The 17,307-nt window shown below is 46.6% G+C and overlaps 1 protein-coding gene across 2 annotated transcripts in view; it reads right to left on the bottom strand.

Annotated features, from left to right (window-relative positions):
- The window catches only part of TINAGL1 (tubulointerstitial nephritis antigen like 1), a 39,034-nt gene extending 22,573 nt beyond the window's left edge, over nucleotides 1-16,461 (bottom strand). For both annotated transcript variants that reach the window (XR_007244867.1, XM_048501335.1), the window contains exons 1-4: nucleotides 16,100-16,461; nucleotides 12,188-12,523; nucleotides 9,773-9,836; nucleotides 495-587 (exon numbers count right to left, since the gene is read on the bottom strand). Coding sequence is in view for 1 of the 2 variants with exons in the window: in XM_048501335.1 (XP_048357292.1) it covers nucleotides 495-587; nucleotides 9,773-9,836; nucleotides 12,188-12,491 (461 nt within the window). In the remaining variant the exon portion in view is untranslated. The remainder of the gene's footprint in view (nucleotides 1-494; nucleotides 588-9,772; nucleotides 9,837-12,187; nucleotides 12,524-16,099) is intronic.
- Nucleotides 16,462-17,307: the final 846 nt, after the last annotated feature.

Below are 17,307 nucleotides of genomic sequence, written 5' to 3'. Positions count from 1 at the left end.
CAGTCACTGTGTGAGACAGGACGTTGGACTAGAAGAAGTACTGGCCTGATTCAGTATGGCTCTTCTTATGTTCTTATGAACTCACTCCAGACATTTTTATTGGCTCCACCTCCTGTGACAGCCATTTTGGACTGGCTCCACCTCCTGTGACAGCCATTTTGGACTGGCTCCACCTCCTGTGACAGCCATTTTGGACTGGCTTCACCTCTCTTTGTAAGTATTCCAAAGGTAGATGCAGGCTCAAAAAAGGTTGAGCTCTAGCATTTCTGTTTCTGTGCTCATGGTCACAGTCTGCATCCAAATCCTACTCTAGATCTCAAAACCGTCTCCTATTAAGTGCAAACACCAGAACTTCATTCTCCTGAGGAACTACACACCCCATTTTTTGAGTCACCATGCAACAGAAAACTTTCTGGTGCACCACCAATTTGAGCAGTCACCCCAAGGCCCATGTCCAGCTGGATTTCTTAAAGCTTTCAGCATGAAGTTCGTACCCATAATTCCCTCTGTTGACAGCATCGATCAGTTCCCCGTTCAGAAGGCAGGCATGGCTTTCACAGTCCCACTGCCCATTTCCACTGCAAGTGCTGAGGAAAGAAGAAATGGTAAGAATCAGGCATGAAACCACAAGGGGAGAAGGGGCTTGTTGCAAGACAGAATTCATAATATTTCTGGAAGTCTAGATTTATAGACAATCATGCCAGAAGACAGCAACACTGAATTAATTTCAGCTGATTTTCTCTGCTTCTCAGCATTGTAGCATATCACAGACATTATCTTCACTGTGCTTACATTAGCCCTGCAAGGTTGGACAGTCTAATTATCCCCATATTGAAGAAAGGTAGCCAAGGCTAAGTGACACCAGTTTGTTTAAGGCAACGAAGTGAGTTGCCTGTGTGTAAAATGGAACTATTAGTGATCTACTTCAGAGGACTGTTGTGAAGGAAAGTATGATGAAGACTTTGCAGACTGAAACACCAGCCCAACAGCAACCCAGGATAAAACACAAGCTATTTATACCTGTCATAGGGTCTGACACACTGACTGTAATCTGGAACCAGACCGTGCTGGCTGGCTTCCACCTCAGATTCCTTTCAAATCTGTCCATTTGTTTACAAGCATATTTTTATAAGGACACCAGGAATTTCCAATGTTCTCAACTCGGACGGAAACCGGCCTTGCCAAGATGAGCCCTGAACTTTGAATTGCTTGGCGAAAGGGGTGTGGTGAACAGGGTAAATATGGCAGGTCCTCTGGTGGTTTGCTCAGCGCAGCACTGTAAATGTATTGTTAGTATTGTAAATGTATTGTTAGTATTTCCTGCTTCCCTGAGTAGCGAAAAAGTTAGATGACAGCATTTAGTTTCCTTTGGAAAGGCTGGAGTAGGGCTAGATGTTATCTTTTTGTTTTTTAAAAAAAATGCTTTACTGACAAGCATGTAAGCTAGACACTGGAGGCTAACAGATTCTACTGTACACCACTCAGAGCCCTTCGGGGGTAGAGTGATATGCCAAATCGAATAACAACAACAACAACAATTATTCCCAGAGCTGGCAGCACAACTACTAATCACAAATCAGTTTCCCAAACAGCAATTCGTGGAGATTCCTAACAGCTGCAGCTAGCTATAAACTTTCCGCTCTGTCCCTGTAGCGGCATCCACACAAGGAGGAACCTGTGTTCTGCATTTATGTTTGTGGATTCTATTGTTTATTGTTTTGGCCTATTGTATGTAATACTGTTTCTGGCCTGGTGTACACCGTCCGGAGCCCTTCGGGGGTGGGCGGTTTAGAAATTTGATAGATAGATAGATAGATAGATAGATAGATAGATAGATAGATAGATAGATAGATAGATAGATAGATAGATAGATAGATAGATAGATAGATAGATAGATAGATAGATAGATAGATAGATAGATAGATAGATAGATACATACATACATACATACATACATACATACATACATACATACATACATACATACAGGCAGAGACATTATCATTGGCTACGAAGTGCTCACACAGCTTTCTGCATGCTTTTGTTCATCAACCACAATTTCCCCCTGCATTTTCCCTCTGCCATACCAGGTTTTTGTTAAAAATTGTAATTTTTATAGTGCTATAATGTTATAGCACTTGTGTAATTACTTTTTTTTAAGAGCCCCCCAAAAGCCCTTGAGTGGCATGGTGAGGAATGTGGTGTATATGATGGGGCTCATGGTAGGAAAATGGTGCTGAGAGGTGAGATCATGTCACCAACCTCCAGGTGGGACCTGGAACTCTTGCAGAATTACAACTATCTATAGATGCCAAAGATCAGTTCCCCTAGATCAGTAGGGAGTGATCCTTTATATCCAGATACAGTGGGACTACAATTGCTCTCATTGCCCTCGCCAGCATGGCCAATTGGCCATGCTGGCAGGGGCTGATGGGAATTGTAGTCCATAACATCTGGAGTGCCAAAGGTTCGCCACCACAGCTAGATGAAATGGTAGCTTTGGAGGGTAGACTCTATGGCATTATATCCCACGAAGGTTCTTTGTCTTCCCACAAATCCTGTGCTCTCTCCAGATATTTCCCAACCTGGAGGTGGCAAACCTGAGACAGGTCTTACAAAATGTGAACTTTCCTGTCCAGGCAGCATGCTAATGCATGCAAATTATGTATTTATGTACATAAAGATCACAATAAAGTATATATGAACATGAACAGCTAACCCCTGGCAACTGGATAACTGGAGTGTAACATCTGAATATTCCAAAGGGCGCTCCAGTCTGGAAGTAAAGGCACAGAGAAACATTTGATGTGGAAATAGTCTGTATCCACATGCACCTGGGATGGTCTCTTGTGGTGTCTCTAGCTTTTTGCAAATTTTGATATATTTTTTGTGACCTGCCAAAGCTCATGGAGGGATCCCATGCCATTAAGACCCATCAAGCTCCTTGAGGTAGGCCTGGATCCCAAACCAGAGAATAAGTTAGGTTAAATCATGGCAATGAAATTCACAACCAAGGCAGCCAGCTTTTTTGCAGAAGAACGAAGACAATCCCCTGTGACAACGGAAGGGAGTGTCGGGGAGCGGGTGCATATTTTTCCCCCTGCCAGCAGTTTCTACTCCCAAAAGTCCCATCCCCCTACAAGCTCCCTATCTCCGTACGCAAAGGAAAAGATACAGGCCCCTCTTTGTGAACTTGGCTCTCTGAGGAAATCTAAACCATGTATAGATTTGTATAAATTATGCAAATTGGCCAAGCTTGCATAATTGATGCTGCTGCTTTTACTGTTCTACGTGATTAATTAGATTTCTGTTAGTTACAGGCCTTCCATGAAGCCTTCCAGGGAAGAGTCAAATTCCTCTCTTCCTAGAGTTGACAACTCCAGGCTAGGATATTCCTGGAGATTTTTTTTGGGCGGGGTGGAACTTGAGGAAGGTGGGGTTTGAGGAGGTGAGAGACCTCAGTGGGTACAATGCCAGATAGTCCACCCTCCAAAGCAACCATTTCCTCCAAAAGAACTACCTCTGTCGTAATTCTGAGAGATTTCCAGGCCCCACCTGGAGGTTGGCAACATGGTATCTCCTGTTTAGTGGTCCTGATCCCTATTGCTGCCTTTTTATGTCACAGAATCCCCCTGTCAGACATAGCTTGACCTTTTGTAGCACAGCTGTCAAATCATATGGGCTAGGAACAGTGGTGGGATCCAAAAATTTTAGCAACAGGTTCCCATGGTGGTGGGATTCAAACAGTGGCGTAGCGCCAATGGGGCTGGGCTAAGTATTCTGGGCGTAATGGCATTCAAGTGGGCAGATTAATAATTTATCTGTTACTGTAAAAAACTCTTACTGTAAAAAAAAAGTTCCTAATTTCCAGCTGGTATCTTTCTGTCCATAATTTAAACTCATTATAGCAAGTCCTATCGTCTACTGCCAACAGAAACAACTACTTCTTCTCTAATTGACTGCCTGTCAAGTACTTAATACTTTCAAATAAATTTTGTTTCTAGAAATCAAAAGAAGGATACTTTCCTTAAACAAGGAACTTTACCATATTTCTAAAACATGTTTTTAAAACAGCCCAACAGGGAGAATTATCCTGTTTCTACCTTCGCTAACCAGCCACATAGGAAACAGCAGGACTTTATGATTTTTGGACCTAATGGAATTTCTAACGGAAAAGCAGACCCAGTTAGTAACCCCCTCTCGGCACACACAAATAATTAGTAACCCACTCTCGGGAACTGGTGAGAACCTGCTGGATCCCACCTCTGGCTAGGAACTCGACTAGGTGGCTTTAAAGAAGAAATCCTTACGGAGATCTTTCTTGGGTGTCCTCTCTCCTTTTTCTAAAGCAGCTTCATGACAGAGGGATGCCCATGCCCAGTTTGAAGGCTAATGCTTAGGGCTGTCAATCTCCAGATGGTGCCTGGAGATCTCCTGCTACTACAACGATGTCCAGGCCACAAAAAATTGCCACTTCGGAAGGTGGACTCTGTGGCATTATATCCCACTGAAGTCCTTCCCCTCCTCAAACCCCACCATCCTCAGGCTCCAACCCCCTCTCAAATGTCCAGGTATTTCCCATCCTGGAGCTGGCAGCCCTACGAATGCTAGAAAAGGGCCACAATCCCTTTCACAGAACCTTCCGGAATCTTCCGGCTCCTTGACCTGATGCCAAGTCCAATATTAGCAGCACACCATAGAACGCTTGGCTTTTCTCCTAGCTGGAAGCCACTTTAAAAAAAACGTTAAAAGCCTCCTCCTTTCCCAACCCAACGGCAGAAACTAAATGACTTCTCCTTTTACGGATCTGTCGAGTTAGCCAGCGCTCCTCCAAGGCCTGCTGAGCGGCAAGCAGTAGACCAGAGGGGGAACAGTATTTTAACTCCTCTCCTATCAGCAGGACGGGGGACAAATGAATGGAGAAACAGCTGCCTTAGCTACAGAATTCCCCTTCTTTCCTCCTCTGCTGCTTTTCAAGGGGGGAAAACATCTTCTATAACCCCTGCATTCTCAGTTGTCACTGGTTTCAGCTGCATTCAGACACTGTGACAAACAAGTTTGTCTTCACCAAAGAGTCAGTTCTGGGACTCCAAGGCAGCTTACCAAGCCCCACTGGCCTCTGCTGAGGGGGGGATCCGCCGCTGTTAGTGGGCCCTTTCCTGCTGTCCCTTAGCTGGCCAACGAAAACAAAAAAGTCAGAAACAGAAAAGGGGATATCAGTTGCATCTAACAAGCTGACGTTATTCCCCGTATGCCTGGAAGTAGCATCCGAATATCGTTGGGGGATGCTGGGGACAATCTGGCCTTTGGGCAAAACTCTATGGTCAGTTCTGGGCATGTGGGAGTGATGTCAGCATGTTGCCAGCAAGGCCTCACAACACAGTAAAGGATTCTGCTAATTGCCAAAGTGGCTACCTGGCATTAAGTAGAGTGGGACTTAATTCTATATAGGAAAGCCCTCTCTGCCACACTGCATGGATTTTGGAGCTGCCTGGAGCCATTTGTCTCTTTGGTGGCCCTGCAGCTCTGGTTCCCTAGACAACTGTCCAGGTTCACCTAGTAGACATGCCATCCCTGACAATGAGGAAGTCACCAAGCACACCAGGGGCTTAGATCACTCCCAGTCATCAGTGGCATGGCAGGTAACTGGCATCTCCAATAAGTCCTGCTCTGTCACCTGCTGGATCTAAGCCATGCTCTGGCGCCATTGCGATAGAATCTTAGTTTGGACTCGGCTCAGGGTAGCCAGTCCCCCACTCTGGGTGACAGAAGGAGAAAAATTAAAAATGGCCACTGACTGTGCCTATGTTGTGATATCACTTCAGGGGGAAAGCATAGAGTTTTCTGGCTATTCCTAGAGAGGCATAATGTCACTTCTGGGGTTTTCACAGAACTGATATCATTGCCAATGGCTCCAAGCGGTAGCAAGAGAAAAACATATTTAAAAACCAGCATCGTTAAATGTAGAGGCAATTCCTAGAGCTACCCTTCATCATCCAGGTTTTCCCTGGAAGTGATGCAAAGGTGCATGTGACATTGAGTGCCACCATGTCACAGTCCCCAAGACTTCCAACAGTCGCCAGGCATGGTCTGGTGACCCTGCACATGATTCAAGACTTCCCAAACCAAGAAGTTTGCAGTCATTCTGCACCCAAGAAGAGAGAGAGAAGGATCCAGGAGAACTCAGTATATTTGTGACAGTCATTCCCTAAATGCTGCCATTTTCAGAAGAGGGGGACTGTTGGATTCAGAGAAATGGTGAAACTCTCCTTCCTCCAGTGAAATGTGGGGCTGTTGAGGAGAAAAAGACTGTGGTCATGAGACTCCTGGGCAAGGCGTAGTGTGAACCTAACTCAGCAAACATGGGTAAAAACAGCATGTTTATAACTGCATTTAAAATTAACTTGATCCAAATATGTGGAATTCATGTAACAATTTATCTCTGTGGTAAATCATAGTAAACCACTGGATTCTAGAGTGGTGTGGCATCACTTCTGGGTTTCCCCCTTGAGATGATGTCATGCTGTCAATTCTCCACCATCCCCATGTTTCTGTCCCCTGTCTTCTGCCAGCTGGCAACTCTACATGGTACACTTCCACGCCACCATTCTCACAAGTTTGTTTGTCCTGAAGCCTGCCTGTTCTGACATGTGTGTGCGTCGTCAAGACACAGCTGACTTACGGTGACCCAGTAGGGCAGTGGTGGCGAACCTATGGCACGGGTGCCAGAGGTGGCACTCAGAGCCCTCTCCATGGGCACGTGCACACAGAGTTTGTCATGTGGGGGGCTTGCTTCTGAGTAAACCCTCCTAGGGTCGTGATTCACCCATTCGAAGCATTGTACGGTTGCTTCAAAGCAAAGCCACCGACTATCACCAAGCTTACACCTGAGCAACACGTGCCTTGAAGCCAACAGTTTTTCCTAAACTAAAACCTCAGTATTCAGGTTAAATTGCTGTGTTGGCACTTTGTGATAAATAAGTGGGTTTTGGGTTGTAGTTTGGGCACTCGATCTCGCCATCACTGCAGTAGGGTTTTCAAGGCAAGAGACGTTGGAAGGTGGTTTGCCATTGCCTGCCTTCTGATATAAGGAGGTGTATTCTTCCCCTTGAATCTCTTTTTCACATAGCTGTGGGATCTCTCCTCCCACACTCCAGACCAGGCAGGAGCTATGAGGCAGTGGGAAAAGGCAGAGGTCAAATTCCTCTACATCCAAGATTCCTTTTCAAAAGGCCTCTCTCTGCCCTCAAGCCATAAACACACACACACACACACACACACACAATTACAAGAGGCTGGAAGAACACCCAAGTCTCTAAACCCTTCCGGGCAGGAATTCAGCCGCCCCTGCCTCAATTTCTTCTACAAGATTTCAAAGTTCAATGTGCTCTGTGTGTGCACATGGGAAGCGGAGAGAGACTCGGTGGTGGAATGCCAGATAAGGAGAGGGAAGGGGAAAGGAAGGAGTCAAACCTGGAATTACATCTATTGCGAGCGTTAGTACTGCAAATCAGCATTCCATTATAGCAGGTCTGTGTGAGGGCGTGTCCCCTCTTATGTCAACTTTAGCAGAAAATCCTATTTATGAAGCTCTTGAACTGACAAGGTCTCTTGTAAAGATATGATTCTATGGCTGGCTTGGGAATAGCCCGACCTTGGCTCTTGCCTGGAAGGTGAGGATGCTGCGTCTCCCTCGCACTGGAGCCAATAACACAATGTGGACTATGCGGAGGGGCAGGAAGGTGTGTCTGACCTGCAGGCACCCTTTAGTTTTCTGTCCTTGCCTGCATTTTTCTTCTTTGAAAAAAAATGTGATGCAAGGTTTTGTTTCTGTTTCTGTTTTTTTTACAGGATAGGAATCCAGGGTGATTATCATACTGGTTGTTTGCCTGGCAATGCTGATGAAAAGCAGGAGTTTTTCCTACATCCCCTTAGTATTGTGGTGCTTCCGTGCATCTCTCAGCTTTTGTGCTCTTTCCCAAACCTGCTATACTACAATCTTTTTGGGAAACCACAGCAAACCTGGGGTGGCTTAACCATGTGGATGGTTTGCTGGTGTATGGCATTATTCCCTGTCAGCAGAGGCGGAGTGCTCATGGGGACATGTGAGGTCACATGTCCCCAGGTGCATGCCAGCTGGCCACACTCCTCCCCTCGGCCTGCTGCAGGCTCCCGCTAAAGTAAGTGGGGCGCTGGGGGGTCCTGTTGGTGCACCCAGAGCAGGTGTTGACCCGAGCACCATTCCCCCCTCCCTACACCTCTGCCTGTGGGGGTTTCTCTCTTCCCAAAATCCTTCCCTCCCTAGGCTCCACCCAAAATCTCCTTGAATGTCAAGGTATTTCCCATAGTGGGAACCCCTGCCCAATCAAGTAGTTTCACACTGGCAAGAGCCTTGCCAACTTCCCTGAAGCATGGGGCAGGTGTCACATTGGGGAATAGGGCTCAGAAGAGCCACATGTGGCTTCCAAACCACGGAGTGAGTCTCACTGCTCTAATAGAACCCAAAGCAACTTGAAACAATTAAAACAAAAACAATCAGCTACAACAAAAGAAATACAGTTTAAATATACACCTGAATCGGTAACTGACATGCTGATGCACTTTACACAATTATCCCTTCCACATCGCTGGGATTAGGGGCACCAGCCCGGCCATGCATCTGAAACTAATGCAGTACCCCACCCCTCTTCAATGTGAAAATAAGTTTGAATGTTTTTTCTTTTATTTTAATTTTTAAAAAGAAATTATATATATTTGTGGCATTAAAAGATAAAATATGTTGATATTATTCAATAGTATACATATATTTTATGCATTTCTGCATTTTTAAACTTATTTTGTGTTGCCAGCTGGCTTTTGCATGTCGTTTGTGGCCCCAGAAAATTCTCCAAAAGTTCCTATTTAATTTCTTATGCTAGCCCGCAATATATGAAATGCCACGATGCGGAAGGAATAACTGTACTTTAAATCTTCAGATAAACGTCTGATTTGCCATTTCTGGGTTTTAAATGTCCGTAAAACATTCAGAGATGCTTTGAATGAATTGACTTTTCTGTTCTTTTATCTTATTTTTATGGCTAACAGCACCAAGGTGGAAACTCAAAAGAAGAAGAATTTGGATTTATACCCCACCTTTCTCTCCTGCAAGGAGACTCAAAGTAGCTTACGAACTCCTTTCCCTTCCTCTCCCCACAACAGACACCTTGTGAGGTAGGTGGGGCTGAGAGAGTTCCAAAGAACTGTGACTAGCAGGGGTCTGCAACCTGCGGCTCTCCAGAAGTTCATGGACTACAACCAGATGTTCATGGACCAATTGCCCATGCTGGTAGGGATTTTGTAGTCCATGAACATCTGGAGTGCCGCAGGTTGCAGACCCCTGGACTAGCCCAAGGTCACCCAGCAGGAATGTAGGAGTGGACAAATAAATCTGGTTAACCAGATAACCCTACTCATGTGGAGGAGTAGGGAACCAAGATTAGAGTCCACCTGCTCTTAACCACTACATCAGCAATATTGCCCAGGACATTTAAATTCTTGGCCATAAAGCTGTGTAGGCTAGCCAGTTTCTCAGGGATGTCCAGCTATACTTCTGTGTATGGGAGACAGGCATTTTCTAGGTGCAGAAAAACAGTCACAGAGCTGATCCATAAGCAACGTATCACATAGTTCAGCCCAGGTTGGAAACTACTTTAACCTAAGGGTCATTCCAAGGAATGGGTTTACTCAATAAGACTTTCATCAAAATTGCTTTGATGGGAAGTAACCCACTTACCAGAGGTTGCAGTTATCTCTGTAGGTTGCACCTGTTGGGAATCTGTGACTATCGCGGATGCAGCCTGGGCAAAAGGAAAAAACAAGAGGAAAGTCCAGTGAGAATCTGGGGTTGTATGGATAAAAAAGGCTTAAAATTTGGGCTTTGTTCATCCAAATCCTGGTTAAACTCTCTCACTTCCTATTTATTGCTAAAGATGCTGGAAAAGCATCCTGCAAAAAGCTGATGGATTGCTTTGTGGCATTTAATCCATGACAACCAATGAGAGAAGAGATGCTCCTGATAGCTGGGGCTCTCTTGCCCCTTTTTGGGATGTACTATATACCAGAGGTTGAGAAAGTAACACCAGGCCAGCCACTGAAGGATAATAACATACATAACTACACCCAGGGGAGGGAAGGTGGCAAGATATAACCCAGGGGTAGGGAACCTTTAACACTCAAAGAGCCATTTGGACCCGTTTTCCACGAGAAAAGAAAACACTTGGAGCCGAAATAATTCTTTGACATTTAAAATAAAGATAACACTATATATATTGGGGTTTTTTTACCTTTACCCACCTCATTCTGAGAAGCTGATTGTCACTCACCTGCTACCCGTGGTATAAGGATGAAGACGCGGCTCGGCCCTCACCGGGTTGCTGGGAGCACCCGCCAATAATCCAACCGGGAGGGCGAGAGGGAAGCCCGTGGCGCGAAATCGCTGGCAGTTGGTGCGCTTCATTCCTGCCACACCTGCAGGGCAGGCAAGGATGGGGCCGGTGGCTCGACTTGTGGAGCCACAGTGCAGGGGCAGAAGAGCCGCGATGCGGCTCTCGAGCTGCGGTGGCTCCTACCCTGATATAACCCAATCTTGTCAGATCTCAGAAGCGGGGGGGGGGGGGGTACTTGAAAGGAAGACCACCAAGGAAGGATGTTCAGAGAAAGGCAATGGCAAACCAGGAGGCTTTCCCCACTTGCCATTTGTGGCGCGCTACTCCCAGCGTGCTCCCGGCACGAGTGATTTCTGCCGCGGGGTTGTTTCCCACTGCCCCGCGGTCAGAAGGTGCTGTTTCTTCAGCGCCAAAAATGACGCGCGCTGAAGGGGCGGGAGAACGGCAGCGTCGGGGTGGCTGCGTGGTTGCCGCCCTTGCAAGTGGGGAGCACTGCTGGACCCCGCGCTACTTTCCCAGAGTAGCACGCAGCAAATGGTAAGTGGGGAAAGCCCCCACCTCTGCTTCTCACTTGCCTCAAAAAAACCCCCCTTGTTGGGGTCCACCATAAGTTGGCTGCGATCTGACAGCACTTTACACACAACAAGACCCCTGGGCTTCTGGGACAGATTCAGCAGTGCTCCTTTTAGAAATTAACACTGGAAAGAGGGGAACATCAGAACAGAACTGAATCCCTCTGTTTCTTCTTCAAATATGGCTTTCCTGGGGTTAATATCCTGAGCTCAGAGGGAAGCCAGACAGCTGAGACCGGCTGAAGGCATCCTTCCCACCCTCCATACAACAGACTGAGGAGAAAGACATCTATTGTTTGTGAGCAAGAAATCACTTTTTCCTCAATGGGGGTCAAGGGGCCATGGAAATGAAATGATCCAGGCTGAGACATTGAAGCATATCTATATGACAAGGCCACTGATAAGTTCAGGGACTCACTGGGACCACCAACAACCTAAAGACAACTTCAACCCATTTATACTTCCCCACGTTCACCCTGGAAAACCCAAGCATCCTTACCGTAACCCACAAGAACGGTTTTGCTAGATCAGATCACAGAACTATATTCACTATTCTAGGTGGCAGATCCTCCCCCGTCCTGAGTCCTCTGACATGAAAGCCATTGCGTGCTGTTTGTCTCTGAAATCATCAGCATCTCAGAGGTAGACTGCCTTCAAACATGGAAGACTGGGCCTAACACCCACTGACAGACATTTCCTCCTCCACAAATGTCTTAATTCAGTAGGGAGTGACCTTCCAGGACATAATTTTCTCGCCAGCATGGCCAATTGGCCATGCTGGCAGGGGCTGATGGGAATTGTAGTCCATAACATCTGGAGTGCCAAAGGTTCACCACCACAGCTCTAATCCTTTATGAAAGGCATCTAGATTCATAGCTGCTGCCATCACCAAGCATCTTGTGGCATAATTTGTTTCTGCTGCCGGTCAGCCTCCTAGGTTTGGTTTCCACATTCTGGTGTCTTGAAAGATGGAGAAAAAGACACACACGATGGACAGAGACATAAAATGAATGAGCATTCACAAACTTCATGCACATTTAAGACAGATATACACCAACTACATGCATGACCATGAGTCATACTCCCCTACTGACTACCAGAAAATAGTGCCTCCAGATATATAAATACTCATTGACACATAAACCGCTGCATACACCCCCAATCATCCATCCCTTCACACCCATGTCTCACCCTTGTGCGCCGTAAATGGAGGCTCAATGCCCAAGCAGTATTCCCAAAAATCGGGACAGCAATCTGAGACGGTGCGGTTGCAGAACAGGTCACAGTAGCAAATGGTATCAAGGTAAGGCACCGTGCAAGCGTCATTCCTCCCGGGGCAACAGGCATCCTGGCGCTCGCAGTACGAGCCCCCGGCATCTCGAATTCCCTGTTTGTGCAGTCCTGGAGCCAGTTCTCTCCGTGTTCGAGACACATGAACAGCAGCACACTCATCTGCCAGAAGTGAGACCACCAGCAGAGTCCAGAAGACCTTCATTCTGTCGTTCGGGCGTCTGAAATCTCCAGGTTCTGCAGGAGATTGGGAAGATGTGGAATCAGTCACACAGTGATGCATCCCTACAGTCTAGCAGGCACTGAAGTACAAGGTTTAGATGGAATGGTTCAACATTTCCAGTTTTGCTACTCTTATTGAAATTCTTTTGTTTTCCCTCAAAGTTCTACCTGTTTGTTTGTTCCCATCCTTCTTTGGGAAGCCTTACACTCTTCTCTCCCACTGTTTTGTTCTCACAACACTCCTGGGAGTTAGGTTAGGCTAAAAGAGGATGATAGGCTAGAGCAGGGGTAGGGAACCTGCGGCTCTCCAGATGTTCAGGAACTACAATTCCCATCAGCCCCTACCAGCATGGCCAATTGGCCATGCTGACAGAGGCTGATGGGAATTGTAGTTCCTGAACATCTGGAGAGCCGCAGGTTCCCTACCCCTGGGCTAGAGAAATCCAGTGATTTTTATGGCAGAGTAAATGTTTCACCCAAGCAAAAAACTCTCAATTTTATGGTGACAACCTAGCAATAACTTGGACCCTTTCCTCCCATCTCTGGGCCTTATCACGCAGAAATGACTTTCACTGAAGGAGGGACGCATCCAGGTTTGAGCACCACTGTGTGACAGACATTTGATGGGTAGCTGACCTGTGCATCTACAATAGTGCTTGCCCAGCTAAAGCTTTTGTTCCTGTTACAACTTCTAACAGATCTGTCCCAGTCATGTTCCTGCAGTCCAGAATTTCCTAGTCAGTACACAGCAGCCAGAAATGTAATCCAGGACTTTTCCTGTTTTTCCAGGACATCAGGATGGAAACAGCGTGACCGACAGCCTTGAACTCATCGACTGAGTGAGGGCAGGCTGTTAAATAGGGAGGGAAGAGGCGTAGGCCTCTGCACACCCAAACATTCTGTTCTATTGAGCACCAGTGTTTGATGCACTGTTATTTATAACATTTAGATCCCACCTCCCTTCCAATAAGCTTAGGGCAAAATCTTCAGCTTCACTTCAACCTTGCAAGATAGTTTAGAAAAGGAGCCAACAGAGAGACGGTTGGATGACCCGCTCTGAAAAGTGGCTGTCTGTTGCATCTCTGCACAAGTTTCTGTTCTGGGTTTACTGCAATCTAGAGAGGAGGCACACCTAGATCTATGCCTCAGGCAGAGACACAAGGGTGGGAACAGTGATGACTTATTCAAAAATCCTCTTAAAAAGAAACTTGCTTGAAAAGCTCAAGAGAGGCACGGCTGCTTAGATGTTCACTGAGTCCCATCTCTTTTGACCCTCTCAATGCTGCCTGGAGCTGATGCCTCCTATGATCTCAGGCTTCAGCAACGCCGTGAGTTTTCAGTTCTGAGCACAACTGATCTCAGGAGGAGGTGTGGAAAATCAAGAGGCAAGGAAGGAATTCAGGTCCCAAACCCAAGAAGGTAGTCAAACTCTGTTTTGACAAACGGTAACCCTGTGACCTTGTGAGGCAACCTCCGCAAGAAAGGCAGATGTCCCAGGTCATAAATTCACAGAGGAGGAGAAGGGACATGAAATACAGCTTGTGAAACCCTTGGAATTGGGTGTTGTGTGGCGCCTGCTTGACTTTTCCCCTTTTGAAGGATAATGGTAGGGAGGGGGGGCATGTCCCAAACCAGAAGGGGGCTGCTGCCTGCATTTCAGCTGGTCACTTGAGAAAAAGGACTTCCCAAAGATCTTGACTTGCAATTGTAGAACTCCCTGCTCCTGGATGTGACTCCAACCTTTCAAGGATTCAAGTTTCAAACACAGGGACTTTTTGGGCATCAAGTGAGTGACAAGTTAGTGACTGATAGTGACTTCATTGGTTTTCAAGCCAAAAGAGGAGCACAGATGGTTTGCCATGCCTGCCTCTGCGTAGCAACCCTGGACTTCTTTGATGGACTCCCATCCGAGCACTAACCAGGGCTGATCTTGCTTAGCCTCTGAGATCTGAGGACTCCAGGCTAGTCTGGCCTATTCAAGGCAAGGGGGAACCTTGTTAGGCCTAACTATAAAAGGAAAGGGGGAAGGGGGGGGGGGGGCTCTGTGCTTTCATTGTTTCCTGATACACCAAAATAGTATCCAGTTCAAAAGTCAACCCGCAGTTAATAAAGAAAAAAATATTTCCTTTATTGTAAACAAACAGCCAATAAAGGATCGACAAACCTTTTCAGGAGACAAAAAACACCAACATACACACCGGCCATCAAAACACATTGTATTCCCTAGTCTCTGCAAAACCTCCAGACAGAAAAGAAAAATACCATGCACTTTCTGCCGCTTGGGTAATTAAACCAGAATAAACTTCCAACCTTTTTTTTTTGGCCACATAATGTCTAAATACTACAGGTTCTGGTACGTTCCAGATTTTCAAACTGGCTACAGATGTGTAGTTAAAAACAGAGAGCCAGTTTGGTGTGATTGATTAGAGTGTTGGACTAGGAAGGTTCAAATCTTCACGTTGCCATGAAGGCTCATTGGGTGACCTTGGGCCAGTCACACTCAACCTAACCTACCTCATAGGGCTGTTGTGAGAATAACATGGATGAGATGAGAGCGATGGAAACTGCTCTGGTTTCCGTTGGGTAGAAAAGCAGAGTACAAATAAAGTAAAATAAAAATAAAGTTTAAAAATTCATCACCGTGTTTTTTGCAGACAGGTCCCTCCCAGGTGACACAATTGCTTATGGCTCTCTGACATACCGGTAACTTGGCTGTGGGCATCATTCTGATATCTGAGTTGCTCTGAAGGACTTTGCTACAATTCAAATACAACGGGGACCCAAAGTGAGGGAGACTTTGCTACAATTCAAATACAACGGGGACCCAAAGGGAGGCTTCACTCTCCTTCAATTAATCCTCACAACACCCCTTTGAGGTAGGGCAGGCTGAGAGAGTGTTTGACCAGCCCAAAATTATGCAGAGAGTTTCCACTGGCAGAGCAGGGGATTTGACCAGTGGTTTCCCAGATCTTACAATCCAAACACTCTACCACTGACTGGCCTTTTAACTTGTCCTGAAAGCTTTCAAGAAGACCCTGGCTCAGAGGGTGGCCAGGGAGATTAGCTAAATGGTCCTTAGGGACTGGCATCGCTGCAGGGGACCGCTCTGCTGAGACTCATCATTGTCAAACTGAGTGGCTGTTGTGTACTGCTGGCCTCATATGGGGGAACCCCAGTTGGAGTTTCTTCCAGGGCTATTTTCAACATCCCTGTCTGCTCTTGTGCATCGGACAAATATGATTCTGGCTGGCTATCGCTTTCATCACAATAAATGTATCACTGGTTTCTTGGCTTAGGGGGTTGCATGATCTGTCTCCCTTGCCATCCTGCCATAAAGCATTCCACACTCTGACCCCCTGAAAGAAAGTTCAGATCTCCGAGTCCCAAACAGAAGAAACAGAATTAGTTTTCATCTGAGTCTGGAATCAATGCAAAAAGCCCTTCAAAGCTCATGTTTCTTTCCTACCCCCCTGAGAGAATTCAGAGAAGACAGGAACAGCCACAGGGGACGGCCACATACCGGACGGGCTGATCCCTTCAAAAGCTGGCATGTAGCACGGAATAAAAGGAAAGTGAGAACGGGCTCAGTACCTGAACTCTTTTGCAAGAAGGAGCAGAAGGTGAGCTGGAGCGCTTGATCCGTCTTCTCTCCCTCGCAGCTGTGCTCTTCCCTGGGAAAAGTCAAGTCCGACCTGGCTGGCGTCCCTTCTCAGTGTGAGAGCGCTTTACACATTGCTGAGCCAGACAGGGCTCATAAGCTCCTTATGTACTGCTCCGCTGAGCTGGCTGCGCTTCTGCCTCCCACTGACTCCCTGGATCTAGTCATAGCAAATAAGCCCAGCCTCTGCCCTTCCCGGCGTTACAGGTCAAAAGGGAAGTGGTCAGGAATGGAAGGGGAGACTGTCCACGTTGAATGAACTGAGCCTCCAGCAGTGGGGAGAGTGTGAAGGAGAAGGACAGGAAAGCAGATTTGAAGGGAACTTTCTTCTTGTCACTCTAGTACTCAGGTTTCTTGCTTGCCGCTGTGGAAGAGGCTCAGAATGGATGCAGTATTAAAACCACAGGCCCCCCAAAAGCTGCAAGCACAAAAAAAGACTCAAAGAGCAAGACACAGGACTTGGTCTAGCCTAGGAGAAGCAAGCGTTGAAACCCAGATTCAAATCTCTGTTCTCTGACAGCTTCAGTATGTGACCTTAGGCAAGCCACTTTCTCTGAACTTCAGCCCTTCCATTCATGTCAGGAGATTTCACAACACTAGCCTACCTTTCAGGGCTGTTATGAGCATTATGTCAAGAATGTACAAGCCAAGCATTATGATCTCAAGTGCAGTTCATATTTTGTTGCATTCGCATGATAGCCATTGAGAATCTGCTTCTTCCATGGCCTGGTGGGGTCTGAAGTCGGGTGATCCCCGAGACACTGGCGGGGACAACTGGATTTCTATCCAGATGGCTTCCACAATGACAATGGGCAAGCCCGCACACATTGGCACTGTCACCATGGGCCGTGACCTAGCACCTCCTCTGCAATGCCAGCATCTCAGGCTCCACTTGTTTCAGGGCTGTTTTAAGGACTCAAAGCCACCCCTAAGGTTGGAGACTTTGGATTGGCTCCATAATGCCACACAAAGTAGTCAGGAAGAGGGGCTCACACAAACTGGAGCTGTGGAACCGAGGAATGGGATATTAAGTCTCCCCCTTTCCAGGATTCCTAACAAGAATGCTGCCTCCCCACCCCCATGTTAGTCTGCCATAGCAAAATAAAACAAAAGTCCTGAGGCACATTAAAGAATAACAACA

Source organism: Sphaerodactylus townsendi, linkage group LG06 (assembly GCF_021028975.2).
Source record: "Sphaerodactylus townsendi isolate TG3544 linkage group LG06, MPM_Stown_v2.3, whole genome shotgun sequence".
Classification (NCBI taxonomy): domain Eukaryota; kingdom Metazoa; phylum Chordata; class Lepidosauria; order Squamata; family Sphaerodactylidae; genus Sphaerodactylus; species Sphaerodactylus townsendi.
The sequence above is the reverse complement of the archived record's forward strand: the minus strand, read 5'-3'. Positions and strand labels throughout refer to the sequence as shown.